General features: G+C 54.0%; 3 protein-coding genes across 6 annotated transcripts in view; all 3 read left to right on the forward strand.

Moving 5' to 3' along the window:
- MYO1F (myosin IF) overlaps positions 1–6,462 on the forward strand; it is a 37,206-nt gene extending 30,744 nt beyond the window's left edge. Inside the window, exons 20-28 of the mRNA XM_084884800.1 lie at positions 1,541–1,655; positions 1,750–1,919; positions 2,874–3,019; positions 3,381–3,527; positions 3,717–3,865; positions 4,230–4,316; positions 4,918–5,113; positions 5,198–5,367; positions 6,037–6,462. Of these exons, the coding sequence (XP_084740926.1) occupies positions 1,541–1,655; positions 1,750–1,919; positions 2,874–3,019; positions 3,381–3,527; positions 3,717–3,865; positions 4,230–4,316; positions 4,918–5,113; positions 5,198–5,367; positions 6,037–6,113 (1,257 nt within the window). The 3' untranslated portion in view covers positions 6,114–6,462. The remainder of the gene's footprint in view (positions 1–1,540; positions 1,656–1,749; positions 1,920–2,873; positions 3,020–3,380; positions 3,528–3,716; positions 3,866–4,229; positions 4,317–4,917; positions 5,114–5,197; positions 5,368–6,036) is intronic.
- A 3,970-nt stretch (positions 6,463–10,432) lies between these two features.
- ZNF414 (zinc finger protein 414) lies at positions 10,433–19,675 on the forward strand. Of its 4 annotated transcripts, none has more exons than XM_084884844.1 (7): positions 10,433–10,559; positions 11,191–11,485; positions 11,781–11,888; positions 11,986–12,091; positions 12,577–12,914; positions 12,994–13,044; positions 17,994–19,675. In XM_084884844.1, exons 1-7 carry the CDS (start codon positions 10,557–10,559, stop codon positions 18,164–18,166), a joined length of 1,074 nt encoding a protein of 357 aa, XP_084740970.1. In that variant the 5' UTR covers positions 10,433–10,556; the 3' UTR covers positions 18,167–19,675. The 4 variants fall into 4 exon arrangements, with proteins under 4 accessions (XP_084740970.1, XP_084740972.1, XP_084740969.1 ...); XM_084884846.1 differs by lacking the exon at positions 17,994–19,675 and adding an exon at positions 13,284–17,753; XM_084884843.1 differs by lacking the exon at positions 17,994–19,675 and adding an exon at positions 13,451–17,753.
- A 19-nt stretch (positions 19,676–19,694) lies between these two features.
- PRAM1 (PML-RARA regulated adaptor molecule 1) lies at positions 19,695–26,551 on the forward strand. The gene is given in 12 exon segments (XM_084884806.1): positions 19,695–20,238; positions 20,241–20,297; positions 20,300–20,379; positions 21,823–23,233; positions 23,317–23,383; positions 23,459–23,532; positions 25,451–25,508; positions 25,607–25,715; positions 25,861–26,023; positions 26,104–26,137; positions 26,228–26,262; positions 26,368–26,551. Coding segments are annotated over 12 exon segments (2,559 nt in total). The 5' UTR covers positions 19,695–19,805; the 3' UTR covers positions 26,406–26,551.
- The last annotated feature ends 1,293 nt before the right edge of the window (positions 26,552–27,844 follow it).

Raw genomic sequence — 27,844 nt, forward strand, 5'->3', positions numbered from 1 at the left:
CACACCTATACTTGCCCTCCGCAGCATAAAGGAGATACATTTTGAACTCTGTAGACAGGAAGGCTCATTTCCCAAATTGAAAACAAATTCTCTTTACTGGGCAGAAATCACTTGTCCCATCTTCCTAAACAGCTAAAGGGAAGGGGGTTCCCGTCTGACTGGCTCACTCCCAGTTCTACAGGCTGGTCTCCCATTATTCATACCTGTCCCGCTCAGCAAACCAGAGAAGGCACCTTTGTGCCCTCCAGACAACCTATATGAGGCATTACTAAAATCCACTTTGCACACAGACCCAGCAACCATAGAATGTTAGAGAAACAAAAGAATACACAAAACTGCAATGTTGGTTTTTCTTCCTTATGAGAAGACTCCAAACCTTAGATGAAGTTATAAACACCCACGGCTATAAAAATCCTCCAAGTTATATTTTTAAAATGCATTTAAACCAGGTATCTGTAGAGTCATCCTTTTAGTCCTTGCAGGAAATCCTGGGGTTTCTGGGAGACATCAACCACCTTGGTCAGCAAAGTGGGTAGCCAGGCTTTGAGCAATGATGGGTATTTGTGTATTAGAGAAATCTTTCTGTGTGAAGTGTCATTTTTATAAAGCCCAATTTTATTTTCAGCATTTCCCATCTTCACTGATACCAATGCTATCTCTTTTATCACTAAATGTATGTTTGAACTAGGATGTTTTCCAACCACCTGTCCTATTCCAACTGATTGTTCTAGTCCTTGACCAGCACCCCGCTGTTCTTATTACTATAGATTCATAACTCTTCCTATCCGGGGGGTTCCTCTCCTTGATATGCTTACCTGTTATTTTTTAAAAAGGTATCTTTCATGGCATTTCCACTATGCTTTGGTCAAATATAGTTTAATTTCTAAGCACTCTCTGGACCAAAACCCTTAAAATTCAAAAGTCTGACCCTGACCAGGTGGTTCAGTTGGTTGGGGGCCAGTGTGCATATAGGAGGCAACTAATCGATGTTTCTCTCATTCAACGTTTCTCTCTCTCTCTGTCCCTTCTTCTCTCTCTAAAAATCAATAAAAAAAACACACCTCGAAAGTCTGCAGATTTCTATTCCAGACCATGTATGGATGTGCAGGTTGTACACGATATAACCACATAGTTGCCTGTCATTAGATGTTCATGTTTACAGTATCTTGTTTTTTTCTAAAATGCACGTTGATTCACATTTCTAACATGTCTGAAGTTGGTGTGTACCTTACATGAAAGGCATAACGGAGCTTAATTAGCAGTGTGGGATAACATGATGTTATACCATTCCTGGCAAAACCACATGGCTATAATAGGCAGAGCTGGGACTTGAGCCCCACCAGGCAGGCAGGCCAGTTATAATTTAATGCAGAGGCTTGTGCCACACATTGGGAGGGAACGCTGGGTCCCATCATTTGTAGGAAGAAAATGTTGACCACAGTGTGAGAGCAGGAGCATGTGGGTGGGGTGGGCTCAAGAGAAACTGGAGACGGTGGCCCTGGGGAGACACTAGGACCCACCACCCCTCCATCCCGCCCAGCTCTTCCTTCTAGAAGAGATGAGAGAGCGCAAGTTTGATGGCTTCGCCCGCACCATCCAGAAGGCCTGGCGGCGCCATGTGGCAATCCGGAAGTATGAGGAGATGCGAGAGGAAGGTAAGAGGCTGCCAGTGGGAGGCAGAGGGTGCAAACAAATGGTCCTGGAAGAGCCAAGCCATGACCTCTGTCCCCACACCCTGTGTCCCCATAGCTTCCAACATCCTGCTAAACAAGAAGGAGCGGAGACGAAACAGCATCAATCGGAACTTCGTGGGAGACTACTTAGGGCTGGAGGAGCGGCCAGAGCTGCGTCAGTTCCTGGGCAAGAGGGAGCGTGTGGACTTCGCTGACTCGGTCACCAAGTACGACCGCCGCTTCAAGGTGAGGCACTAGCAAGTGGGTGTGTCCAGAACCGTGGCTCCAGCCTGGCACCCCCATCAGAGGTACACCGTCACCTGGCCCACAGGTATATGCTCAACTAACATAGATACAGCTATCCATCAAATATGCCCTTATGTAGCCCAAACACACCTATCCACTAGATGTGAAGGTGACAGGTAGGGCCCTCACCTTCACCTGGCAGATACATCTGTCCACAATTACACACTCACCCAGAAGCCCTGACCACAGGGCCATTCTCACTTATCCTGGAAACATGTACCCATTAGGTACACTCACTCAGTCTAAATAGACCTGTCAGTTAAACACAACTTCACCTAGCCTAGACACCAGTGCACAGCTACTCTTACCTGACCTGGGTACACATGTCCAGCAAGTACCCCTTTACCTATCCTGTACCTTTTCAGACACCCCCTTCTAGTCAATAGAGTCTTACTTAATCTCTTTTCTATGCTAATAAAAGGGTAATATGGTAATTAAACCGGGAGACCTTCTGGATGTCCTAACGGACAAAGCCATGGTGGCAGAGACAGTTAGGGGTGATCAGGCCAGGAGGGGAAGGCAGTTGAGGGTGAGCAGGCCAGCAGTGGGAGGCAGTTGGGGGCTAGCAGACCAACAGGGGGGAAGTTGGAGGCGAGCAGGCAGGCAGGCAGGTGAGTGGTTAGGAGCCAGTGGTCCCAGATTGCGAGAGGAATGTCCAACTGCCAGTTTAGGCCCGATCCCTGTGGGGTCCCAGATAGGAGAGGGCCAGGCTGAGGGACCCCCCTCCCCTGCATGAATTTCATGCACCGGGCCACTAGTTTATTATATAACCACCCATATACCTTCACATGAAGGGACACCTTCACCTCACCCACCAGCACCACCCCCTGCCTGGAGTTGATCCCCATGCCCCAGACTCCTGCCATCAGCCTCTCTGGTACTGCATCCTCACAGCCCATCAAGAGGGACCTGATCCTGACGCCCAGATGTGTGTACGTGATTGGGCGGGAGAAGGTGAAGAAGGGACCCGAGAAGGGCCAAGTGCGTGAGGTCCTGAAGAAGAAGCTGGAGATCCAGGCCCTGCGGGGCGTGTCCCTCAGGTGAGGCCCCCACCTGCCCACAGTCACTCTCTGGTCATCCTCAGCTGTCGTTGTGTTTGTCACCCCATCTGTAACCCTGGCCGTTGTACCTGCTGCTACACATGTAACCTCTGGTGGCCCTCCATGTCACCTTCACCAGCCCCGCATTCATGATCCTTGTTTGCACCTGTCCCCTCACCTGACTCCTCACCTGGCCCTTCTCTGTTACCACCTTCTCCCGCTCCCTGCCACTTCTCCCGTTTCCCCCAACCTGCTGACTCCTCACTGGCCTCTCACCTGACCCTCCCCGGTGGCATCTAACAAGTCACTCCTCCGCCCTCACCCATCACCACCACCTGCCTTTCCTCCCGCCCCTCCCCAGCACGCGGCAAGACGACTTCTTCATCCTCCAAGAGGAAGCGGCCGACAGCTTCCTGGAAAGCGTCTTCAAGACGGAGTTTGTCAGCCTCCTGTGCAAGCGCTTCGAAGAGACGGCACGGAGGCCCCTGCCCCTCACCTTCAGCGACACGTATGGCCCTCCCCAACACCATCACCACCACCACCACCATCACCGCTACCACCTCGCGCTGGTCTGGGCACAGCACCCTCTCCCGCCCGCGGGCCAGCTGCGCTGCTCCGCCACCCACCGGGCAAGGATGGGGGGAGGGTCCTCCTGCTGGGGAGGCGGCGCCCACACAGCTCCCTCCTCTCCCCGCAGACTACAGTTCCGGGTGAAGAAGGAGGGCTGGGGCGGAGGCGGCACCCGCAGCGTCACTTTCTCGCGTGGCTCCGGCGACGTGGCGGTGCTCAAAGCGAGCAGCCGAGCCCTCACAGTCAGCGTGGGTGATGGGCTGCCCAAGAGCTCCAGTGAGTCTGCGCGGGAGCGGGGGGCGTAGCCAGAATGGCGAGGCCAGCGAGGGACCAATCAGAGCTGAGAGGGCGGAGCCAGGGAGCCTGTGGAGTGTGAGAGAGGGCCGTGGAGGAGAGAGGGGTCCAGAAAGACTCAGAGGAGACCAATGATTGGGCGAGAGATGAGTAGTGGGCGTGGCCAAAGAGGCAGCCAGTGAGCGCGCTAAAGGATGGGGGCGAGGCCTGGAATTGGGGGCGGGGTTTACTGGAGAAGAGAGGCCAATCACTGTGCGGAGCTCTGGAGCGGGCTCTGGGCGGAGCCAGAATAGACGGGGCGGGGCCACCACTCCAACCCCTGCATCCTTTCCCCTGTCCTTTTCAGAACCCACACGGAAAGGAATGGCTCAGGGGAAAAAACCTCGGAGATCGGCCCAGGCCCCTTCTCGGGCCGCCCCCGGACCCTCCAGGGGTGAGGAGATGCCCCCACTAAGTGTCTCCCCTTCTTCTGCATTCCATAACCTGAACCATACTTCCTGTCAGCGATACCTAACAAGCAGAGAGGATAACTCGCTAGTTCTCTATCCAGAACTCTCCATAGCTCCCCATCTCCCACATAATAAAGGCTAAGCTTAGTTTGGTATTCAAAGCCCTTCAGAACCTGACACCTGCTATAACCACTGACCTCTCCTCTCCTCTCATCTTACACTCCTGTCATGCAAGCTACATCTTATTCTTACCAGCTTACCATATGTGCTCTTACCTCCAGGCCTTTGCTGGAGCTGTCTGCTCTGCCTGTCTCCCAAATTCCCACTACGCTTGAGTTCCTATTCATCTGCCAAGACCCACCCCAAAAAGCCCTCCTACAAAATGGAGGGGGGGGGGCAGAGTCATACCTCTGCAGAACCTCTCTCTGGTCCCACCTGGCCCCTGGGACCCTCCCTCTGGCCCAGGCACTATACTGGATTGAGTGTGGCTGCCTCCTCCCTCATCCTGGGAACTTGGAGTCAAATCCTTCCCAAAGACTCCTAGCAGCATCCTAATAAATGCTTTCATCCTTGTTCCCACCACAGGTCTGGACCGAAACGGGGTACCCCCCTCTGCCAGAGGAGGCCCTCTGCCCATGGAGATCACATCTAGAGGGGGCTCTCAGCGGCCTCCCCAAGGCCCTCCACTCTCAACCCAGAGGACCAGCAGACGCCACCAGACACGGCCCCCCTCTGAGCGCAACACAGAATTCCTCAATGTGCCTGATGGGGGCGTAGCCGGGTAGGTGGGGTGGAAGGGCAGCCCCAAGAGGTAAGAAGGCAGGGGAGTATCTAGGGCTGTGACCGATGCCCCCTGTGCCCACAGCATGCAGAGGAAGCGCAGCGTGGGGCAGCGGCCGGTGCCTGGTGTGGGCCGCCCCAAGCCCCAGCCACGGACACATGGCCCGCGGTGCCGGGCACTGTATCAGTATGTGGGCCAAGACGTGGATGAGCTGAGCTTCAACGTGAATGAGGTCATCGAGATCCTCATGGAAGGTATGTGTGCTGGGACAGAGGAGGAAGGGGTCAGAACCCTGCCACTGCCAGGCAACCCCATCACTGCATATCCATCCAATGGGAGCGCCGAGGGGGCCAGCTAGCTCTCAGCTCAGCTAGAGTTACCCTCTTCTGAGCCAGCGGCTGCATAAGCTAGAGGCCTTGGGTGGAGGTCACCTCCTAAGCCACCTGGGAGCCTGGTCTCACTGCATCACATGGGTAGTATCCCAGCCCCATTCTGTTACCCATCAAACACGGGGCTAGCAGAACCTCAGAGACCCCTTGTGAGCAGGAAATGGGCCACGTCTGGATGGCCCAGGCCACCTCCTAACTCACTAGTAAGCCCCCGGGCTGACCCCCAGAGGGGCCTGGGACTCAGTAGTACTCTGTAAGTGGGTGGGGAAGCCCCATTGAGGTCATTTTCTAGAACATTCACTTGAACTCTTCCCACTGGCCCCTCCCCATAGTCTAGAGAATGTTCTAGAAAATGATGAAATGTGAGCCAGTGGCAAGGAAAAATCCTGTATGTGTCCCTCCCTCCCTTCCTTCTATCACTCTCTTTTCAGCCTTTTGCCAGGCCAGTGGAAACGAGTGAGACAGGCTGAGCCAGCACGCAGGTTTCCTCTGGGGCAGGCTGGGCGGTGCCTCACACTTCCTTCTATCCCACAGATGCCTCGGGCTGGTGGAAAGGCCGGCTGCATGGCCAGGAGGGCCTCTTCCCTGGAAACTATGTGGAGAAGATCTGAGTGGGGGGCCCAGGATTCTGACCTTCCGCCTGCCAGGGAGCCGAGCCCTGCTGGCAGGGGGTCTGGTGTCTCTTAGCTGTGTTAGCCAGGAGGTCCAGTCCTGTGGCCTCCAGCCCAGCCCAGGCTCGGGGTGGGTCTGAGGCTCATCACTGCAGCCCCCTCTGGGCCCCAGCCTCCCCCGTGTCACTCACATAGGACTAACAGCAGAGCCTACCTCCCAGCTGCCTTGTGAGTATGAAATGAGTCGTATCCTAGCAGCAAGGCATGGGGAAAGTGGGAAGGCCTTCACAAGTGTGACCTCCCTCCCTCTCCACTGGGGCAATAAATATTTGCCGGGTAGAAGTATAAACAGACTGAGTGCCAAACTTCTTAGAAACCTGTGACACAGGAGCAGCAAACGCGCCATTTTACAGGTGTAAACATGAAGGCTCAGAGGTTAAGCCACTTGCCCAAGATTCCACAGAGCCAAGCCTTAAAACGTTTGAGCTGTCCACTTGCCAGCTGCCAAAAGTTGTATCCCAGCTTTCCTTCAAAAAAAAATTGTCTGGCTGGTTCTGTCAGATCTGAATCTGCAGTCCCCAAACCCATCTAGGATCTGACTGGACCATGAGGGAGGAAAGAGGCCCCGCACAGCCCTCCACAGTCTACCCTGGGCCTCCCCTGGTCCCTACCCCCCACCCCATGTGTGTGCCTTCTTAGCCCTCATTTGCTGGGGTCTGGAAGGGTCTGACCTTCCAGGGCCCTGACTTTCTGCACTTACGGTCACAGGTGAAGGGGTCCTCTGGCAGCTGGTCTCCCCAGCTGTCTGCAAACCCATGCTAAAATCTGAGCCTTTGAGATCCTTACAAGGGCAGCTGGAACCAGCTGGGCGTTCTGCCATGGTCTCAGCATCCTGGCTTTCTAGACAGATACCTCCTCTGTGCTCAGCCCCTCAACGAGCAGCCAGTCTGGGAGACTGGTAGGGTCAAGACTGAGCCAGAGGAGGGACAGGGGCTGACTGGCCAGCCGAGCCTTTTGCAGGGTCTGTACCCTCTCTCTTCTGCACCGACCTGGGGAAGCTGAGTGTGGCTGGGGGAAAAAAAAATTCCAATGTTGCCCCCAACTACCCTCCCCTGACAGCCCAGTCACCCCTAACTGCCCTCCCTTGCCAGCCTGGTCGCCCCTAACTGCCCTCTCTACAGGCCTGGTCCCTCCCAACTGCCCTCCCCTGCTGGCCATCTTGTGGTGGCCATCTTGTGTCCACATGGGGGTGGCCATCTTTGACCACATGGGGGTGGCCATCTTGTGTGTTAGAGTGATGGTCAATTTGCATATTACATCTTTATTATATAGGATTGTTATACAAAAGCTTTCAGCTAGTCCCTTGAAAGTCCCTGGTTCCTTCCATCTCTGATTTTCTCACTCTGCCCAACCACTACGGGTGCGTCTCTTGCTGCAAGACTTACATGTGAGAACAGACAGAGGGGAGGACAACCCATATGAGCCACCAACTTGATCTGCTGAGCATTTCCTGGTGGAGGAAATCAGGGCTTCCTTTTCCTTCTCTGCCCTCAAACTCACCCTGTGGCCTGCCTCCCAACACTTTCAGAGTACAGCCCTGTGGCCCCTGTACCATCGTGGCAGGCAACACATAGGCAGGAAGTAGGGTCTTCTGGAAAGGATGGGTGAATGAGGTTTGGGTGTGGATCTGAGTATGAGATAGGGAGTGGGTTTAACGTATTGTAATAGACAGTCTCTCACATCTAGGTTACAGTATCTGTAAACCTGTCAGTTTGACCCAACCCACACAGCCCACATCCTGTTGATTCTTTTTATTTTTTAATAAAACTTCTTAAGTTCAGGCCCTCCTTTCCCTTCCTTAGATCCCTGTCCTTTCTGAGGCCTCACCCCACCCTTCCCCATATTGCACCTATCTTTCCTGCTCACACACACCTCTCCGCCCTGCAGCAAAATGACCTGGTTTTTAAGTTTTTAACTGTATGAAAGATAATCAAAAGATAAGTTTTTAAATTCAAACTGCACAAAGGTGTGAAAAATCTGTCTCTCTCTCCCTCAAAAACCCCTGTTCCCTTCCCCAATTTTTAATGTCTCCTTCTAATGGTATTCTCTGTATATAAGAGCCCACAGGTGCCGGTGTGGGTCAGGGGGTTGGAGAGTCATCCACTACACGGAAAGGTCTTAGATTCAGTTCCCAGTCCAGGCACATACTTAGGTTTTAGATTCAGCCCTCAGCCCCATTGTTGGGGCACGTGCAGGAGACAACCAATCAATGTTTCTCTCTCTTTCCCTCCCCCTCTCTCTAAGAAAGTCAGTGAACATGGCCTCAGGTGAGAAGGAAAAAAAAAAAAAGCACACAGGTACATCTTATGTACACAGATGGGATTACATTGCATACAGTCTACACTTGCCTTGAACTCAGACACCTCATGAATGGTTAAATAATGTATTAAAGAGCTCTAATATAAAAAAACACTTCAGTGCCCCCCAATAGCCCATCTTCCAAAGGACGGGCAGGGATTAGATGGTGTACCTCTCCCTGCTGAACATTCATCAGTGTCTAGAATAGAAACCAGTTCACAAAGCCCTGCATGACCCTCTCTGCACCCAGTTCACTTTCTGTCTTCCACATCCCGCCTCCACTCTGCTGGAGCGCACTGATGTCGCTGCTCCCTGAAAAAGACAAGTCTGTCCCTTCCCATCTCAGGACATTTGTACCAGCTACTTACCCACTTTCCCCAGCGTGCCCTGGCCCCGTGACCTTCCACCGGCTCACTCCTACCTGTCAGGCAACAGCTCAGAAGTCACCTCACAGAAAGGCTTCCCTGACCCATCACTGTCACATCCTTCTGTTTATTTGTTTGTTTTTTATTTGTTTGTTTGTTTTGGGTAGCACTTTATATAACCTAAGATCATTTTCTGCATTTGTTGTTGTCTGTTTCCCCATTTAAAAATGTGAGCGGCTTCTGAGGTGAGGGATGTTTGTCAGCACTGACCATTTCTGAGTTCCCAGAACCTAGCACACAGTAGGCTGGACAAGTGACTCATTCTATGCTGCCACACTCAGTGCCATCCTCCTGGAAACACACCTCTCCTGGCCGTTAGCTTGATTCCCACCCTTAGCTATCACAACGGACCCACTCCAACTTGAGAACTAAGTGCATTGAAAATGTTTACTACTGCCCTGGCCAGGTTGGTGTATGGAACCTGTACTTCCAGGTTGAGGGTTCCATCCTAGGGGCACATTCAAGGGTCAAACAATGAATCATGGATTGGTGGAACAATGGATGGATGTCTCTCTCTCCCTTCCTCTAAAATCAATCAACAAAATTAAAAAATATATTTTTATTGATTTAATAGAGAGGAAAGGAGAGGGGAAGAGAGAGATATCGATGTGAGAGAAACTTTGATTGTTTGCCTCCTATAGGCACCCCACGGGGGGATCAAATCTACAACCAGGGCATGTGCCCTGCCTGACCTGGAATCAAACCAGTGTGACATTTCCGAGCATGGGACGACGCTCAACCAACTGAGCACACAGGCCAGGGCAATAAATAATTTTTTAAAAAAAATGTTGACGACTACCTTAACCGGTTTGGCTCAGTGGATAGAGCGTCAGCCTGCGGACTGAAGGGTTCCGGGTTCGATTCCGGTCAAGGGCATATACCTTGGTTGCGGGCACATCCCCAATAGGGGGTGTGCAGGAGGCAGCTGATCGATGTTTCTCTCTCATCGATGTTTCTAATTCTCTATCCCTCTCCCTTCCTCTCTGTAAAAAATCAATAATTTTTTTTTTTTTTTTTTAATGTTGACTATGGCCAACTTCCTTCAAAGAGGGTGCCCAGTCAACACAACCTCTTCAAAAAGGAGAAGCGGCCGAAACCGGTTTGGCTCAATGGATAGAGCGTTGGCTTGGGGACTGAAAGGTCCCTGGTTCGATTCCGGTCAAGGGCATGTACCTTGGTTGCGGGCATATCCCCAGTAGGGGGTGTGCAAGAGGCAGCTGATCGATGACTCTCTCTCATCGATGTTTCTAACTCTCTATCAAAATCAATAAAATATATTAAAAAAAAAAAAAAAGGAGAAGCGCTGTTTATCGCCTTTCGAGGGCTGGTGATGATACGGAATGGGATGAAGATACCCATTTTACAGACGAGTACACAGGTCAGGGAAGATTTTAATCCCGGATCTCAGCGCACTGACGGCTAACGTTGCCCTCAGTTTGCACATCCGCTCCGGGGCTGTTCTGTGGTCCAGGAGGACACGGACCGCAGGCCCCGCCCCCTCACGGAGCGCCCCGCCCAGGCCCCGCCCATGCTCTCGCGAGAGCTGGGAGGCAGATAATGGCGCCGACGTTAGCGTGAGCTCGCGGCCGCCCAGGGAGTCGCCGCAGCCTCAGCCGGGGCCGCAGGAGCTGCGGGAACAAAAGGCCTGGCCGGGCCAAGGATGGTGAGCGCGGCGCCGGGGACGCGGGCGCGGCGAGCAGCGGGGGCTGGAGGGGAGTGGTCCTGTCGCGCACACCCCCTCCGGCCAGCCCCGCCCCACATCCGGGTCCTCTCCCCGTCACTAGTTGTCATTTGGCTGTCGCCCTACCCCTTGCATCCGCGCCTGGTTTCCACTGGGCCACCCCCACGGAGCTCGGGTTCCGCCCCCGGGCTTTTTGCAACCGGCCCCCCAACACCTCCAAGTTCACCTGCACAGCTCCAGTGCGGAGGGTGTATTTATATCTACGTCCTCAGACAATCCACGTGGCCACTTCCGGCCTCACCAGCATCCTCCTAATCCACTCTGCTCAGGGCCTCGCCTTCCTAGCCTTTGTCCCGCCTACTCCCTCTAGGCCACGTAAGGGGCCTCCTATCTTCCTAAGTTGGGGAGGAGGGGATGCTGCTTTATATGAGCAATTCCTGACCGATGTCCACTTCCGCTTTTGGAACACTTCCCAGTAGCTCCCTGCGCTCCCTTGGTGGAGCTGACTGGCTCAGAAATGCACAACGGTCTTTGTGGGGAGGGAGGGTTCCCCTGGCTGGCCCCAGCAGACCCCGGGTCCAGAGGGGTTCTCCCCACTTCTCTTTTCCACCAGGAGGAGGAACCCTCTGTGCCCAGCCCGGACATGCTGATCCATGCGGAGCCCGACAAGGACGTGTCCCCAGGTGTGGCTGCTGCAGCCACCTCCTTCTCCATGGGGGAGGAGTCAGGTCCTGACCAGACAGCCACACCTCCATTGTGGGATCGTGGCGGATCTGGAGGGGCCCAGCAGGGTGCCTCCTCAGCGCCAGACACTGGCCAGCCTGGCCCTGGACCTAGCCTTGGCCCAACCAGCACAGTCCCTGGGACCAGTGAGGACCTGCGGCCTCCCAGGCGACGCCCACCACCAGGTGACCTGTGATAGGGCCTATGACGGGTCACAGCCCTGGAACAACAGGAGTGAGGAAAACAGTATTTCCATACTTGGGGATGTCACTGAGTGTGTGCCAGGCTGTGGCTGCTGTGATGAGCCAGGTCAGCTCAGCCCCTGCCCCCTGGCTCAGGCCAATGGAGGCGGTAGATGGGAAAGACCCCGTAGGAAACCATAGGGTAACTCCTGCCTGTGTATGCATGCCTCTCTGGGCAGAGCCCTGGACAGCATGGGGGAGGGGAGGGATGGGTGACCTTGCTGTGTACATCCTACAGGAAAGCAGATACCTTGCTCCAGCCTTGGCTGCTGCCTCAGTTTCCCAAGCGTTCGTGACTTGGCACAGCATCTGCGTACCCACTGCCCACCCACACAGTCCCTGGAAGGTAGGGGCAGAGTAGGTGGTGGGAGGCAGGCAGAGCTCCCAGGCTGACCCTTGGCCACCCCACTCCACTCCTCTGTCCTCCACCCCTGCCTTGCCAGGCAAGCTCTTCCGCTGCTCCGCCCTGAACTGCACGGAGACCTTCCCCAGCATGCAGGAACTGGTGGCACACGGCAAGCTGCACTACAAACCCAATCGCTACTTCAAGTGAGGCCCTGACCACCCCAACTTCCTTTGGTCCGTGGTGACCAGGCCCTAGGCAGCTCCTGCTCCTGGTGTGGTAGCCAATACCCGGGGTTCAAGCCTTTCTACTTCCCAGGCCGGCGGTGAAGTGAGGAGGGGCCTGGGTCTGAAAGTGGGTGTGGCCTCAAGCAAGACCTGTCCCAGAGAGACTGGTAGCTGGAGCAAGTCCCGGGAGGGGTGGGGCTCATGGGGGTGTGCTCCTCCCAGTCTCTCCTTACCTTCTAGGAGGAAAGCTGATCACCTAAGTCAAGACTGAGACCTCTTCCTTTCCCAGGAAAAGGGCCTGGAGGGGTCCGGAAGGGTCGCGGTCAGAGGAGGGGCACTGAGGACAAGCTCCTACCCGCAGATGGGGAATGATTTGGGTCTGGGCCCCCTTACCACGCCCTCGATAGGCCCCTTCTTGGTCCCCCAGGAGGCCCAGCCCAGTCCTGTCCTGTGTTCGCCCTCAGGTGTGAGAACTGCCTCCTGCGCTTCCGCACGCACCGCTCCCTCTTCAAGCACCTGCATGTTTGCGCTGAGCACGCGCAGAGCCCAGCCCCGCCGCCAGCGCCCGCCCTGGACAGGGAGCCGGCCACGCTGGAGCGCCCCGCGGAGCCCGACTCCGCTCTGGGCCTGCAGTACCCGCTACTGGAGCCCTACACGACCCCCGCCCCTGCCCCCACCGGGCCCTTTCTGCCCTACTTGAACCCCGCGTCCTTTGGCCTGAACCCCGCGCGCCTGCGCCCCTTCCTGGCTGCCGCTCCTGGGCCGCCGGCCTCCAGCGCTGCTGTCTGGAAAAAGAGCCAAGGTGAGTGCAGTGGCGGGGCCGCCAGAGGGTGGGCTGGGTTTGCCCCGATTTATGACCTTGACCCGCCCATTTGCCGCAGGTGCCGGTGGCAGTCCTCGAAGACCCCAGGGCGGCTCCGACGCGCCCGCAGGTGCGTGCAGGTGACCACCAGGGCGGGATGGAGGGGTTTCTGCCCTGCATCCTCCCAGGCCCAGGAGGTGCTAGGAGGCAGCAATGCCAGCCCCGAAATACAGGAGTTTGCCTTTAAAATTACTGGCCCACGTGCCTTCATCTGCACCGGCGTTACCGTGTAAAGCTCGCGCTCTGCGGGGATTCCGGGGATGGGAATGGGGGACACACAGAAGTCAAGTTCAATGCCCCCAATTTCAGGGGGGCACACACCGGGGGAAATGGATCAGGCAGGACAGACCCTGGGTTCCCGCGAGCCGATGGGAATGGAGAAATGTCGGAAACGCCCTCGCGCATGACCACCAGCCTCGGTGATGGAACAACCTCTGGGCTGGGGTCGGGACTGACAGGGTCCCGCCTGCCCGCAGGGCTCGCGGCCTCAAGCCGCATTTTGTGGGAGCACACGCGTGGTCGCTACTCGTGCATGCAGTGCACCTTCTCCACAGCCTCGCGGCCCACCATGACCCTGCACCTGGAGGACCACCGCTCCATTGCCCCCGGGCAGCCTCGCCCCGATTGCCCGGAGGGTAAGGTCGGGGAGCACCAGGGTGGGGAGGGGCGGGCCTGAGGCTCGGCCATGTTCTCTGCCCCACCCAGACCTGGCCCCGTTTGCACCCAAGGTGTCACTCGCTGCTCTAAGAGGGGGAACGTACAGTTTTCTTGCTCTGAACGCTGAGTGAAGAGTGGGTCATGAGACGTGGGTAGTTTTGTAATTTTAGTGGGGCCTGAAATGGATTGGGAGAGAAATAAAAGGCGCAATGAACTGGCCTTTGCTGTCTGGGTCCCTTGCCCTCTGATGCACAGCAGCCTGTCCAGCAGTCTTGGGCAAACCCCACCCCCCACCCCCCCATCTTGGGAAGGGCAGGCCTCCTCTCACGCACCACCCACTTATATCCCACCTTCCCTGCTACCTCAACCCTGGGACCAGCTTCCAGCTCAGTACTGCCACTGCCTGCTGTCCTGTCACTTCCAGAAACCGGATGGGATGGAAATTTCCAGGTTTGTTTATTGTCTTGGGAGTCAGTGGAGAGGACGGCAGGGAGGCTGGTCCTGAGAAAGGGCTGAGGTTGGCCCAGCTAGAGCCCTCAGGTCCTTAGGCCAATGATGATCCACAGGGAGGTGAGGACAGAGGGCAGTGCCAGAGCTCGCAGAGCTGGGCATTCTATTGCAAGCTAGGACCCAGGTCTCATCCTTGTCCTGGGTTTCCCCCTGCCCCAGTCCTAAGGAGAAGAGTGGGTCAAGGTCAGCCCTGGAGAGCCTGGGTTCCCTTCCCTCCTTATCCCTCCCCATCCTGGTCCTGTTTCCCTTCATGGAAATTCCAACCCTGGGCCAGGGTTGGAATTTCGGTGCCACACTGCTGTCTCCCCTGCTGTCACTGGAATCCGTGGGCCAAGCTTCCTGGTATGGAAGTCCCAGGTGTTACTGGCAGCCACCACTCATGCTGGTTCTACTACCTTCCAGCCCCATGGTACTCCTAGCCCAGGCCTTTGGGCACCAGAAGCAATTCCTCTTGCCCTTCTCTCCTTCCCCCTCCTCCCAGTCTGAATACCCCTGAAATCGGGTCTCTTCTGATGGTGCCTCTCCCCTTCCTATACCCGTCAGTGGCTCTCATAGTTCTCCAGATGAAGATCCTGCTCTAGTAGCTCACAAGGCCCTCATCCTGAACCTTCCACTCTCTCCCAGGGCCACACAGACCATCTTCTCCCTTCTCTTTGAATACAGACTGCCTGTGAGAAGCACGTGAGGGAACACCTGCAGTCCCTTGCTGAGATGGCTGTTACTGAGCACCAGCTGTGGAGTTAGATGGAGTCAGGGAAGCGGCTCCAGGGCCCTCTGAGCTCCTTCTTCTCGGCTAGAAGCCTTACAGCCATGACTGTGTGGCCCTCAGCTTCCCTAACCTCACCTTGTTTAGTCTTATAATGAGTGCCTTGATGCTCATCCCAGGTTCCCTTGTGAGGATTCATAGAGGGACTGAGGAGGGGGGTGGGGACTTGGGAAATGTTTGCAAGTGATTCACATCTCCAGCCACCAAGTCCAAGGCTACCTCAACCTTTGCAAGAGCCTGGGGAGGAGGCAGGGCAGGGTCAAGAGGCCCATTTTACAGATAGCGAAGGTGAAGGGAGGTGGGTAAGCTCACTGACTGTCTAGCCAGGCCCAGTTTCAGGTCACTTGCTGATTCTGTACCACCCTTGGAGCTGAGCAGTTACTACCAGGCAGCAGGGTCCACATTCCCAGAACCCTAGTCCCAGGCTTTCCTGTATCTCCAGGGACAGGACTTAGTGATTCTAGTTCCCCAGGACCCCAGGATACCAGCCCCCCCCCCCCATCCCCCCCAGCTTTCCTTCCACATCAAGTCTTCATTTAGCCATCCTCAATTCCAGTCTGTCAGGACTTTTCCAGAGAGACCAAGAGCCAATATATTGGTCCAATTCTCCCCAGCCCCTCTCCCATATAGATGCAGCCACCCCTCCCATGAGAACTAAGGGCCCACAGCTACTACTGCCCCTTTGGAGGCAGTGGGAACTCTGAGGCTGAGAGAGCTGGGTCAGCACCTGGCCTGGGCACCCTGACCGCTCCAAAACCGACTTCCTCCCTCATCCCCTTCCAATTCATATACTATCTTTTGTCTGCTCACTTGAAAAGTATCACTGCTCCAGTGCCCCTTCTAGGCTGCTACAGCCCTTGCCCTCCTGGCTAACCTATGACCCCACAGAAGATCTCCTTACCCCACCTCAACTCCAGGATGCCTGAAAGCTGTCCTCTTAGGCCCAGGCATGTCCAGCAGGTGGCACCGGGGGTGTCAGTCTGAGAATGGGAGGAGGCCAGCACTCGCCTTGTACAGCTGCCCCCATGCAGGCAGGTGGGATAGACTGCAGGTTCACGTTGAACAGGCTGAGCCACTCGCAAGTGTCCGTCCACCGCCTGGCAATTGTCCAGCACCAGTTCGGTTGCTGGTGTTGCTGGTGGATGCCCCCTCGGCTGGGAAAGGGGAGCTAAGATTCCTGACCTGGGCTGAGCACCCTTGTCCGGGGCTCCTGACCCACCACCCACGTGCTCATCCTCTAGGTCAGTGGTTGGCAAACTCATTAGTCAACAGAGCCAAATATCAACAGTACAATGATTGAAATTTCTTTTGAGAGCCAAAAACTGACTTTTGCGCATGGGCCACGAAGTTTCATTCACACTATACCAATGGTATACAGGGGCCAAAGAGCCACATGTGGCTTGCGAGCCACATGTGGCTTGCGAGCCACAGTTTGCCAACCACTGCTCTAGGTGGCTGCACCAGCTGTCAACTCTCAACTCCCACCACCCACCACCTACCCATATTAGGGAAGGCAGGTGCACTGTTCCTGGCTTTTGCACAGGGACTGGGTGTACCAGCTTCAATTCCCCACGCACGCTCAGAACCCCAGCTCACCTCGCTGGCCCTCAGAGTTCCACACACTTGCCTGACGAACCCTCACCAGCACCAGTTTCCCAAGGCTGATGCTGGCTCAGGCTCACTTCTGGATTTTGGTTCCCCAACTCCAACTGTAGCTGCAGGGTCCATGTTCAAGGCTTCGTGCCTCCAGAAAGTGCCAAACATACAAAGAGGACTGGGGGTCATGTGTCCTCTGGGGACTGTGCCAGGAGCCTGTGGGCTCTCCCCACAGGGGCTCAGCCAGGGAGGGACCCTCTGGAATTCTGTGCTGAATTCACCCACACCCAGGAGCCTTCCCGGAGCCTGGGAGTCACTGGCTGTCATTCATTAAATTCTTCAGTTTACCTTCTATGCTCTCAGCCAGTCATCCCTGTTCTTTCCTTCATCCTTTCCCTCTCTCACCAAACCTGTGAGGTGGTGGCTGGTCCTGGAGACCCAGAGAGGACCCAAATCTCATCATCCCTGGCCTCCTGTGACCGCTGTTCAGAGGGGAACCCACACCTGGAAATGTGACTAAGAATGCATGGGACGGATTCACAGGCCAAGTTCCAGAATCCTCAGGCTGCACTCTTAAAGCAGACATATAAACAGGCAGTCATTTCCAGCTGTGCTGCCTGTGGCCTTCATGGCAGGGCAGGCAAAAGAAGGGCTCCGGCTGGGAATGCAAGTCCTCAAGACAGAAAGAGCCTCCTTCCCTGTCTCAGCTGAATCTTTCTGGATCCTTTTGGAAATGTCTATGACCACCTGTCAGGTGTGATCTGCAAACTATGGTGTTTCCCCGAAAATAAAACATCCTCCGAAAATAAGACCTACTTACAGGTTTCCTTTTGAGTGAAATATAAGGCATCCCCCGAAAATAAGGCCCCCCCTAGGCTCTGTCTCAGGATGAAAATTAATTTACTGTAAAATGGTCGCTAGGGCCGCCCCAACCGGCGTCTAGCAACCAGTGATGTTACGCGGAGTCCTGACGTCACTGCTGTGTAAAGGTGGAGGGGAGGTCGGAGTGAGCGGTGAGCGCTGGGTGGGAGAGAGGAGGAGATTTTTGCAGATGCGTGTAGAAGAACAGGAGGATTAGAGCGGACAGGACGCGGCGAAGGTGCTGAGTGCTGGTCTGTCTCTGGTGACACTACCTGATGCTCGCGGCCGCCCTCATGATGACTAAAGGTTCTCAGTCCGTGGCAGACCCTGTTCCAGCCCAGATCCAGGCCCTAGCAAGCCCAGTGACAGTCCCCAGGCAGGCCCCAGGGGTAAATGTCTGATAAAGGGGTAGGGGGGATGTCTGCTGAAGGTGTTCAGTGGCCCAGGGATGGGGGGAGGGGGATCACAAATGACACAGGAGGATCAAAAGGGGTTACTAAAATGGTAATCCCCCCTCTGATTCTCCTGTGCCATTTTGATTCCCCCCTCTGATCCCCCCTGTGTCATTTTAAGTGATCCCCCTCCCCCCACCTTGATACCCCAATTCCTTTTTTTTTTTTTACCCCTAGAAATGAGCTCAAAAAGAAAAAGCTACTCCGTGGAGTACAAGAAAGGAATCGTGGAAGACTCTTGGGGCCAAAATCTTACTGCTTTCTGCAAATCGTGGAAGACTCTTGGGGCCTTATTTTCGGGGGGGGATGCCTTATATTTCACTCAGAAAATGGCGAGCAGAGTATGGTAACCTCATTGAACAAGTGGACAAGGAAAATGCTAAAAAGCGCAAGTGTGGATCAGGTCGGCAACCATTATTTTCTGAGCTGGAAGACCTGATCTGTGAATGGGTTGTTGACAGGAGAGCAAAGGCTTTGGTTGTGAATAGGGCTCAGATTCAAGAATTTGCCCTTGCAATGGCACCACAGTTTGACATAGCCCCCGAAGACTTCAAAGCATCACAACACTGGCTGGATAATTTCCTTCAGCGAAGTGAACTGTCTTTAAGAAGATCTACAACATTGTTTAGGTTGGAAGATACTCAAGTTATTAAGCGAGCACTTGCATTCAAGTCCTTTATTGATGATGCTGACTTCTCTAAATACAATCTTTCCAACATGATTGCTATGGATGAAACTGCAGTGTTTATGGGCCAATCATCTCAAACAGCAATTGAACAGTGGGGTGCCTCCTTAGTGTACATTCCCTCCACTGCTTACGAAAGTGCACGTTTTCCTGTATTTTGGCAATTCATCTGGATGGCACTAAAATCCCACTTTGAATCATTTCTAAGTGCAAGAAGGAAAAGATTGAACATGTTTTGGGCGTTTTTATTCTTGAAACTGAAAAAGCCTGGGCCACACAAACAGTTATAAGGAAGTGGGTCGATTTAATGCTGCCGCTTGTTATGCAAGGGAGCCAAAGAGGTCTGCTAGTCTGGGATGCAGCCAGCACTCATCGCGCTAAAGACATGAAGACATTTCTTCACGAAAGAAAAATAGATCAGATAATGATTCCCGCAGGAATGACGGCCTATCTCCAGACTCTTGATATTGCAATAAGCAAGCCATTCAAAGACAATTTGCGCATGGAAATTAATGACTACATTGAAAATAGAATGGAGCCGGGACCAGTTTGGCTCAATGGATAGAGCGTCGGCTTGGGGACTGAAAGGTCCCGAGTTCAATTCCGGTCAAGGGCATGTACCTTGGTTGCGGGCATATCCCCAGTAGGGGGTATGCAAGAGGCAGCTGATCAATGACTCTCTCTCATCAATGTTTCTAACTCTCTCTCTCTCTCTTCCTTCCTCTCTGTACAAAATCAATAAAATATATTTAAAAAAAAAGAAAAAAAAGAAAAGAAAATAGAATGGAGAGAAATCAGCGTGGAAACTTTGTGAAACCTAAACTGCAAGAAGTTGTGACTTGGGTAAAGAATTCATGGGAGAAAATCACTGACAGTTGCATTGCAAATGTACTGGGAGCAGGCTACCTTGACAAGAAGTACTCATTTAAAGACAGTGCTGTTGCTAAACATGAGAGATTTGGTCCACTGATTCTGAAAGAAATGGAGTCATAAGAAATTCACCAGGAAATTCAAGAACTGGATTGTTATGATGATGTTCCAGAAGATGATGGCATGATTGTCATTGAATAAATGAGTAAATTCTTGATACTGTAGGATTCACAGTTTGTCTGGTTTGTGTTGTCAACTACCGTACTACCGTACCGTATACAGGTAATAAATTTATTTTCATTTAACAATAAATGTGTACTGTATTCTTCTTCATGGAAAAATAAGACATCCCCTGAAAATAAGACCTAGCGCATCTTTGGGAACAAAAATTAATATAAGACACTGTATTATTTTCAGGGAAACAGGGTAGCAGCATGGGCATTACCTGGGATGTTGCGGATACTGAGGCCTCACCACTGACTGGAAGCAGACCCTGCGTTTTAATAATGGGGACAGATGGGCAGGTGACTGATGGGCACCGGTGTTTCTCACTTAGCTGCACATTAGAATCACTCAGCAAGTGTCTAGGTGTGGCTACACCCAAACCAATTAAGTCAATTTCTGGATGCTTCTATGTCTTTGTAAATTCCTCTAACAACCCCAATGCCTGGCCAAACAGAATCAGGACTCTGCATTACCCCAATGAACTGACCACCAGGGGACTGAGGGGGAGAGGCACGGCAGAGAGCCAAGAAACTGGTGACTGTTGTGAATGTGCCGACCTCCAATGCATGAGGTGCAGAGACAGTAGCAGGCAGGTCAGGAACTCAAGAAGTGCTGGACAGGAAGGATCTAGAGACAAGCCCGGCTGTCCCCGCCTCCTCTCCTTCCTCCTCTGCCCTCTCCACCCATGGGACCTGTGGAGCAGAACCACAGTCACTTCCTGAAAGCAACAGCCCCAGTTCAGTTCCCTCTCTCACCGTAACCCATCACCTGCCTGCCGCCATGGTAAGTGAGTCCTCAAGCCCTGGGAGAGCCCACACTGGTTGGTTGGAGGCAAGGGGTGCCGTGGGTGAGAATTGGGGGGCATATTCCAAGAGTACAGTGGCAGAGAAAAGCCACCTGGGAAACAGTTAGGACCAGCACCAAGGCCCAGAGATATGAAGCAGCCAGGACACACAGTCCAGGCTCCAAGGGGCCCAGGCTGTGACTACAATTATAGGGGGACTAGAGGGGCTGCTCAGACAACTCCCTTCCCCTCGGGTCAGCATGAACAGCAACCTGGTAATGGAGAGGTCAGGTGAACACACCCAGGGTGAGCACAGGGGTTTCCAGTGGGTGACAAAGTGGGTCAGGCACCCGCTGCTTTCTCCCACCCAGTCACCCAAGGTGTGACTTGGCCCTGTGGGTTACCTGGGAGCCCTTGCTCCAAAACTCACCAGGTGGGGGCCTTTCAAGCCAGAGTAGTGTCATTTCCTCACATACTCTGATAGGAAATGAAACATAACCAGGGGGAGAGGCCATGCTTTTCTGACCTTCCCTTCCTTCCCCCAATCTCCTTAACCCCAGGCGATGCCGGGTTTCAGGGATCCTGTGGCAGGGCCGCCTCTGTGGGACTTGTCATTAGAGCAGGCCTGGCTCAGTTTGTGCATCTGTCTGTGTATGACCAATGGTATGGATGATCAGCGCCATACCTAGGACAGACTGTGTGCCATAAGATGACGGTGCCTGGCTGTGCTTGTGCTTGGGGTGAGGAGGGGGTCTGCCTACCATTTCTCATAGGCGTTATTGACTGAGTGTCCCCGGCCATCACTATGGGCCTCTGGGACTGTGAGAAACCCTGCACCACATTTGCCTCCAGGTTCCCAAGTATCTCTGCATCCATCTCTGGGAGTCTGACCATCAGATTGGATGTGGCTGAATATATGCCAGACTTTGTGGCCTCTATGTTCTTTATTTCAACAAATATTTACTGAGTACCTATTGTGTGCTAGGCACTGGGAGGACAGCAACGAAATGAGCTAAGTCACTGCATTTAAACAGCAATAGAAGTACAAAAAACGAAAGAAAAAGGAAAAAATAAATCTAAGTGACATAAATATGATACATGGTGGCAGGTACTAAAAGAAAAACTGTGCAGATGGGAGACGGGGTTAACAGGCTCCCTCTGCCTGCTGTGGGGGTACTAATCAGGGATGGAGGGTGGGCAGGAGTCCAGGGAGGAGGCAATGAGAAGGTGCATCTAACGGGTGACAGTGCTGCAGACAGAGAGAAGTGGTTGGATTCCGGATGTAATTTGCAATTAAAACAGAAGGAACTAGAGACATGGGGGTAAAAGAACAAGGAAGGGGTGTGTGTGTGTGCCTGTGACCATGTCCATGTTTCTCCATGTTGGTTCTTTACACAACTCCTGTGTGTACCAGTCCCTGACTGACTGAGTGTGTCCTCTAGGAGAGCCATCAGGACTTCCGGAGCCTTCAAGCAAAGTTCCAGGCCTCTCAGCCTGAGCCCAGTGAACTACCCCCCAAATCTCCAAAGCCTGAGTTCAAGAAACTCCTCAGAAAGTTTCCACAGCCTGAGCCCAGTGAGCAGTCTAAGAAGCCCCCACAGCCCGAGTTCACTAATTTCCCCAAGAAGCCCCCACAGCCCGAGTCCAGTGATCTGCCCAAGAAGCCCCCACAGCCCAAGTTCACTGATTTGCCCAGGAAGCCCCCACAGCCCGAGTTCACTGATCTGCCCAGGAAGCCCTCACAGCCCGAGTTCACTAATTTCCCCAAGAAGCCCCCACAACCCGAGTTCAGTGATCTGCCCAGGAAGCCCCCACAGCCCGAGTTCACTAATTTCCCCAAGAAGCCCCCACACCCTGAGATCAGTGATCTGCCCAAGAAGCCCTGCAAATCTGAGTTCAGTGATCTATACAAGAAGTTCCCACCACTGGAGGCCACTGTGCTCCCCACGAAGCCCCTGCAGCCTGAGGTCAGTGAGGCCCCTCAGAGGGCCTTTCAGCAGGAGCCCAGTGCACTTGCCCAGAAGCCCCAGCAGCCTGACCTCAGCAACCCCACCAGGCCTCCCACAGAACCCAAATTTGGTTCGTTCCCCAGAAAGTCCTGGCCGCCTGAGTCCAATGAGGCTCCCCTGAAGGCCTCACAGCCCGAGTTCAGTAACCTTCCAAAGAAGCCCCCACACCTTGAGTTCAGAAAGCCCCAGCAGCCTCAGATGCCCCCCTGGAAGCCTGAAAGCAGTGAGCCCCACCCCAGCCTTTCACAGCCTGACTTCAGTGCCTTTCCAAAAAAGAGCCCACAACCTCAGCTGAGTAACCTCCCCAGGACGTCCTCAGAGCCCGAGGTCTGTGTGTTTCCCAAGAGGCCACAGCAGTCTGAATTCAAAGCTCTTTCTAAGCTCCCAAAGCCCAGCCCAGACAGCCTCCCCAGGACGTCCTCAGAGCCCGAGATCAGCTTATACCCCAGGAAGTTTCCACAATTAGAGGGCCAGGGGCCCCCCCGCAAGTATTCACAGCCTGAAACCAATGCTCTGCCCAAGAAGCCCCGGCAGGCAGTGTTCTTCGGGGATCACTCTAGAAAGCCCCCCCTGCCTGGCTCTGTTTCGGAGAGCTCCCTGCCCAAGGCTGTTGCGGGCTCCAGCCCCAGATTCCCACTCAGCCCAGGGTTTGGAACGAGGCAACACAAGTCAGGAGCGCTCCTTCATGGTGGAGGGTCAAGGCTGGGCCTCAGACCCGGCCACCCACCACGGCAGAGGCCTCTGCCTCCAGTCAGCAGCCTGGGACCTCCGCCAGCCAAACCGCCGCTGCCCCCGGGCCTCAGGGATGTCCAGAGCTTCCAGAGACCCTCGGCAGCAGTCACAAGTGAGTCGGGACACCCCAGGCTGAAAGGAAGGGGCAGAGGCTCCCTGGCCTGCCTGCCTCCTCCTGTTCTCCTCTTTCCACAGATCTACGGAAGACCTGCTCTACCCCTGGAATCCACTTCCAGGCCAGACAGCCTACGGCTACCCTGAAGTGAGTGTGGAGAATAAGGGGATACATACAGGTGCCTGATGTGTCTCAGGTATCTTATCTCGGGTACCCCTGCAGGGACTCAGAGGACATCTACGAGCTGTACGATGACGTGGAGCTGACAGACTGCAGCCCCAGCCCCATGGGCAAAGGTTTGTTGGCAGCGGGCTGGACAAAGCCAGCCTGGGCACCGGGGACCTATCTGCTGCAAGGGTATTTTCTGCCATTCTGTTCCCTGACAGTGCAGGGGAGCAAGCAGAGAGGAGGAGGGGCCTTTCAGAAAGTTCACACCAGTGCCTGATGGGCAGCTCAGCTTAGTGAAGCAGCAAGAGGCCAAGAGTCAGTGAACATGATGTAGCCAGGGCAGAGCGGTGGCCCCGGATGGTGAGAGTGGAAGAGTCGGTAAAGAGCGGCAAGAGGACTTGGCAGTGTATTACACAGGAGTGAGAGGGAGCGAGGGAACTTGCCTTGGGCCTGGTTGTAGAGGGAAACCATCCTGAGTCAGGTAAAAGAAAGGTGTCAGGGTCCCTCACTGACCTGCTGTGTTGGAGGTGCCTGAGGACTTGGGCCTGGACACAGGTATGTCCCTGACACTTCTCTTGAGAGCTCAGAGTTCCAAAAGCCCCTTTTATCTCCCTTCTTCCAAGTCTGCTCCTGGAGAGCAGGATGCTAGCCTAGCAGGCCCACACCTCCAGCCCACACCAGGTTTAATGCCTTCACCAATGCTGAACGAAAACAAAAGTGCCTCCACATAATGCGCTTCACGTGTGTGTCACTGAACCTGCACAGACCCCAACCCAAGGCAATGTCATGCCCACTTTACAGATGGGGAAGCTTGAGGATCTGAGGAGTATCTTGTTGCACTTATACAGCCAGTACACACAAGTTCAGGCCCCCTGCTTCCAAACTGCTTCTCTGCCCTGGCTTTGGAAGGGGCTCCTGTGGGGGAACCTTCCACCAGGGGTGCCTTTAGGATGCTACCACTCCCTCCCCTTTAGTACCTCCCACTTCATCTGCTGCATCTGTGGCTACTTCTCCTGAGCTTTCTCCGTTAGCAGTTAGCAGAGCTTTCTGACAGGCCCCCTCCTTCCACTCTAAATGTGGCTCTGTGGGGTCACTGTTGGGGACATGGACATGGGAAGGGAATGTCTGTGGCCACTCCACTTCCAGTAGCCTTGCAGGCCTGGCCCACACCGCCTCCTTCCCCAACTCCAACCTCCCAGAGCAATAGCTGCTCCACATCCTCACACAGCTGAAGGTCAGGCCCACCTTTTCCCCATGGGGCCTGCTCAGGGTCACATTGCCAAGAAGCTTGGGTCGCAGGTCCACCAGGTCCATCCCACACCCATGTTCAGTGGTGTGCTCTGTGCTACAATGGGTTTATAGGCTGCACCCACTGGGTGACCATCCCTGGTCTAGGCTGCCTCTGGAAGAAACAGCAGCAGCTGGAGGGGGTATTTTGGGTGGGACCATGGCTGGCACCATCAAATGAGCATCAGGTGGAGGCTGGAGGCAAGCTCAATGCCTGAAGGGACAAGAGCACCAAGCAAATACCCTCTCAGTGTCCTGCTTGAGCTTTCACTCTCCCATTCATGAGGCTCCCATATAAGCCAATACCCTCCTACCGGGAAGGCTGGTCACTTGCCAGGAAGTCTGCCCCACCCTGGGATACCCCTCATGGTCCAGTCTCATTATTAGCCAGGCCAGTCCAAGAACTGCACTCCATTGCCCCTTCATAAAAGGCTTAGTTTGCCTCCAGGAAATGCTTTTGCCTCATTTTTAACCCCAATTTCCTAATTCCCACAACCCAATCTGCTCTAGGCACCAGACATGAAATGGCCTCAAAAGTCTACAAATCCTGTCTCTACCACTTACCATCTGGGTGACCTTAGGCAGGTTACTTTACCTCCCAGAGCCTTTGTTTCCTTATCAGCAAGTTGGAAATGACATGAATAAGGGGGAATGTCTTGAAAGCTGACAAAGGGAAGGCTCACTTAAGATCCAGTGACCAGGGTTAAGAGAGGCCAAGCTGATGGGTCCGTCCTAATATGATGTTCTGACTGCCCTCAGGTGAAGTGCCATCTATCCAGCAACCCCTCAGGAGGCCACCACAAGACCCTGAGCTCAGGTACCACAGGGCAAAGCAGGGAGGGGCGGAGCTCTGGAACAGCTGCGGAAGGGGACCCCTGAGGTGCTCAAAAGCACCTAATTCCTTGAGGGACTCAGGAAAGAAAAGGCACCTCAGCCACAGCAGTTGCTGCCTATGGACCCTAAGGCCCTGAAGAAAATCCGGAAGGCTGAGAAAGCTGAGAGGGAATTCCGGAAGAAGTTCAAGGTGTGTCAAGAGCCCTAGAGGGCTGGGGTCAGTCCTGTTGGCCAAGGCCCGTGGGGTTGGTGGGGGAGTGTGTGTGTGTGTGTGGGGGTGTGTGTGTGTGTGTGTGCAATCAGCACAGCCAAAGCTCTAACATGCCCCTCCCCAGTTTGAGGGGGAGATTGTGATTCAGACAAAGATGATGATTGACCCCAATGCCAAGACACGGCGTGGGGGTGGGAAGCACCTGGGGATCCGGCGTGGGGAGATCCTGGAGGTGATCGAGTACACCAACAAGGAGGAGATGCTGTGCCGGGATACCAAGGGCAAGTGTGAGTAAGCTGGGCAGCCCTGGGGAGACAGGCCCTACACTGCCAGACCAATAATTCACCCATCCCTGCTCTTTCTGCAGATGGCTACGTGCCCAGAATTGCATTGCTGCCCTTGTGAGTGCTGCTGTGATTGGGGGTGGGGTGGCTGTTGGTGGGTCCAGGGGTGACCTCTGTCTCTGCTAACCCAACTGTACTCTCTACCAGGGAAACAGAGGTGTATGATGACGTTGGCTTCTGGGGTATGTAGATGTTCTCGTCGGGTTGGTGGGGTAAGCCCCCACCCTACTTCCCCAAGAGATGCTTATGAGGAGGGGTCACTGGAAGTTACCCTTCTTCCTCTGTAGACCCTCTAGAAAGCCAACCATTCCCACGAGGACAATAAAGCCTGCAGGTGTGGGGACCCAGGACAACCACCCACTAACCCAGGAAAACGATCACAGCTTAGAGGCCACAGAACTGCCAAGGCTCACACCCCACCACGAACATGGACCACATAAAAGCCTTTCTTTTAAGTGATCACTGCTTCTTGGTTTTTTTTTTCCCACTTGACAGGCACATAGTGTAGAGAGATCAAACACTCAGGGGTCTATGGGGTTGACCCGCTCCTTCACATTCTCACCCCTCAGTGATAAAGGCTAGGAGAAAAGTGTGGCAGGGAGAAGGCGGCAAGGAAACTAGTACCTGATAGACTTCAAGGTTTGAATTCCTGCAACAGCCCCGTCAGCTGCCAATCATGATTGAGGGGGAGTCCGGCAGGACACATCCAACACTGCCCCGCCACATGCAGACAGGACAAGCAGCAACTGCTGCTCCTTATAGGCTGCAAGCAGTTGTCTAGCCCAAGTGGACCCATGTACGAGGTTCCATTTTGGTGGTGATAGCCCAGTTTTTAAAAAATATGTATTTTTATTGAATTCAGAGACAAAAGGAGAGGGAGAAAAACATCAATGATGAGAGAATCATGCATCGATCGGTTGCCTCCTGCAGGCCCCACTGGGGATCGAGCCCACAACCCAGGCATATGCCCTTTGCTGGAATCGAACCTGGGACCCTTCAGTCCGCAGGCCGATGCTCTATCCACTGAGCCAAACCAGCGAGGGTGGGGGTGGGGGTGGGGTGGGGTGGGAAGACCCAGTTCTGATCCAGCCCAGGAATTAAGTTCAGCCTGAGCCTCTATGGGGCTAAACATGCTCAGAAACTCACACCCTGCTTAGTCTGTTTTAGTAAAGAAAAGCTTTTTGTGGTTGAACTGAATATTTGGTGTCTCCCCCCACCCCCCCAGCCCCCAATTCTAATGCCCAATTTGAGAGGCAATTAGGTCTATTATCCCCAAGAAAGCTCTTTTGTCTTTTCTACCATGTAAGATAACAGAAGGCACTATGAACCAGAATCTGGCTCTCTCTCACTGGACACTGAGACTGCCAGCACTTTGATCTTGGACTTCTGAGTCTCCAGATTGTGAGAAATCAATTTGTTGTTTATAAACCACCCAGCTTATGGTATTTTTGTTATAGCAGCCAAAGCAGACTGACAAAAGCTGAAATGGAAATGAAGCCGATGCAGTGTCTGTATCACTTTAAGAAACTGCACAGAAGGGAGACAGGACAGCTAACAGCCAAGTCTCCATTACCAACACAAGGGATTTCAGGTCCACTCAGGATAGTTTCATAATTAGTTCCTAAAGGGGCAGGGACCACAAAGAAGCAAGAATGGGGATGAGACTCCTGGGATCACAGCTCCAAAGGTAGAAAGGAGAATAAGTGGTTCCTGCTCCCAAATGTCAGGTGGTGGGCCCACAACACACACACAAAAGCAAGCAGC

Source organism: Pipistrellus hanaki, assembly GCF_964339955.1.
Source record: "Pipistrellus hanaki genome assembly, chromosome: 5".
Classification (NCBI taxonomy): domain Eukaryota; kingdom Metazoa; phylum Chordata; class Mammalia; order Chiroptera; family Vespertilionidae; genus Pipistrellus; species Pipistrellus hanaki.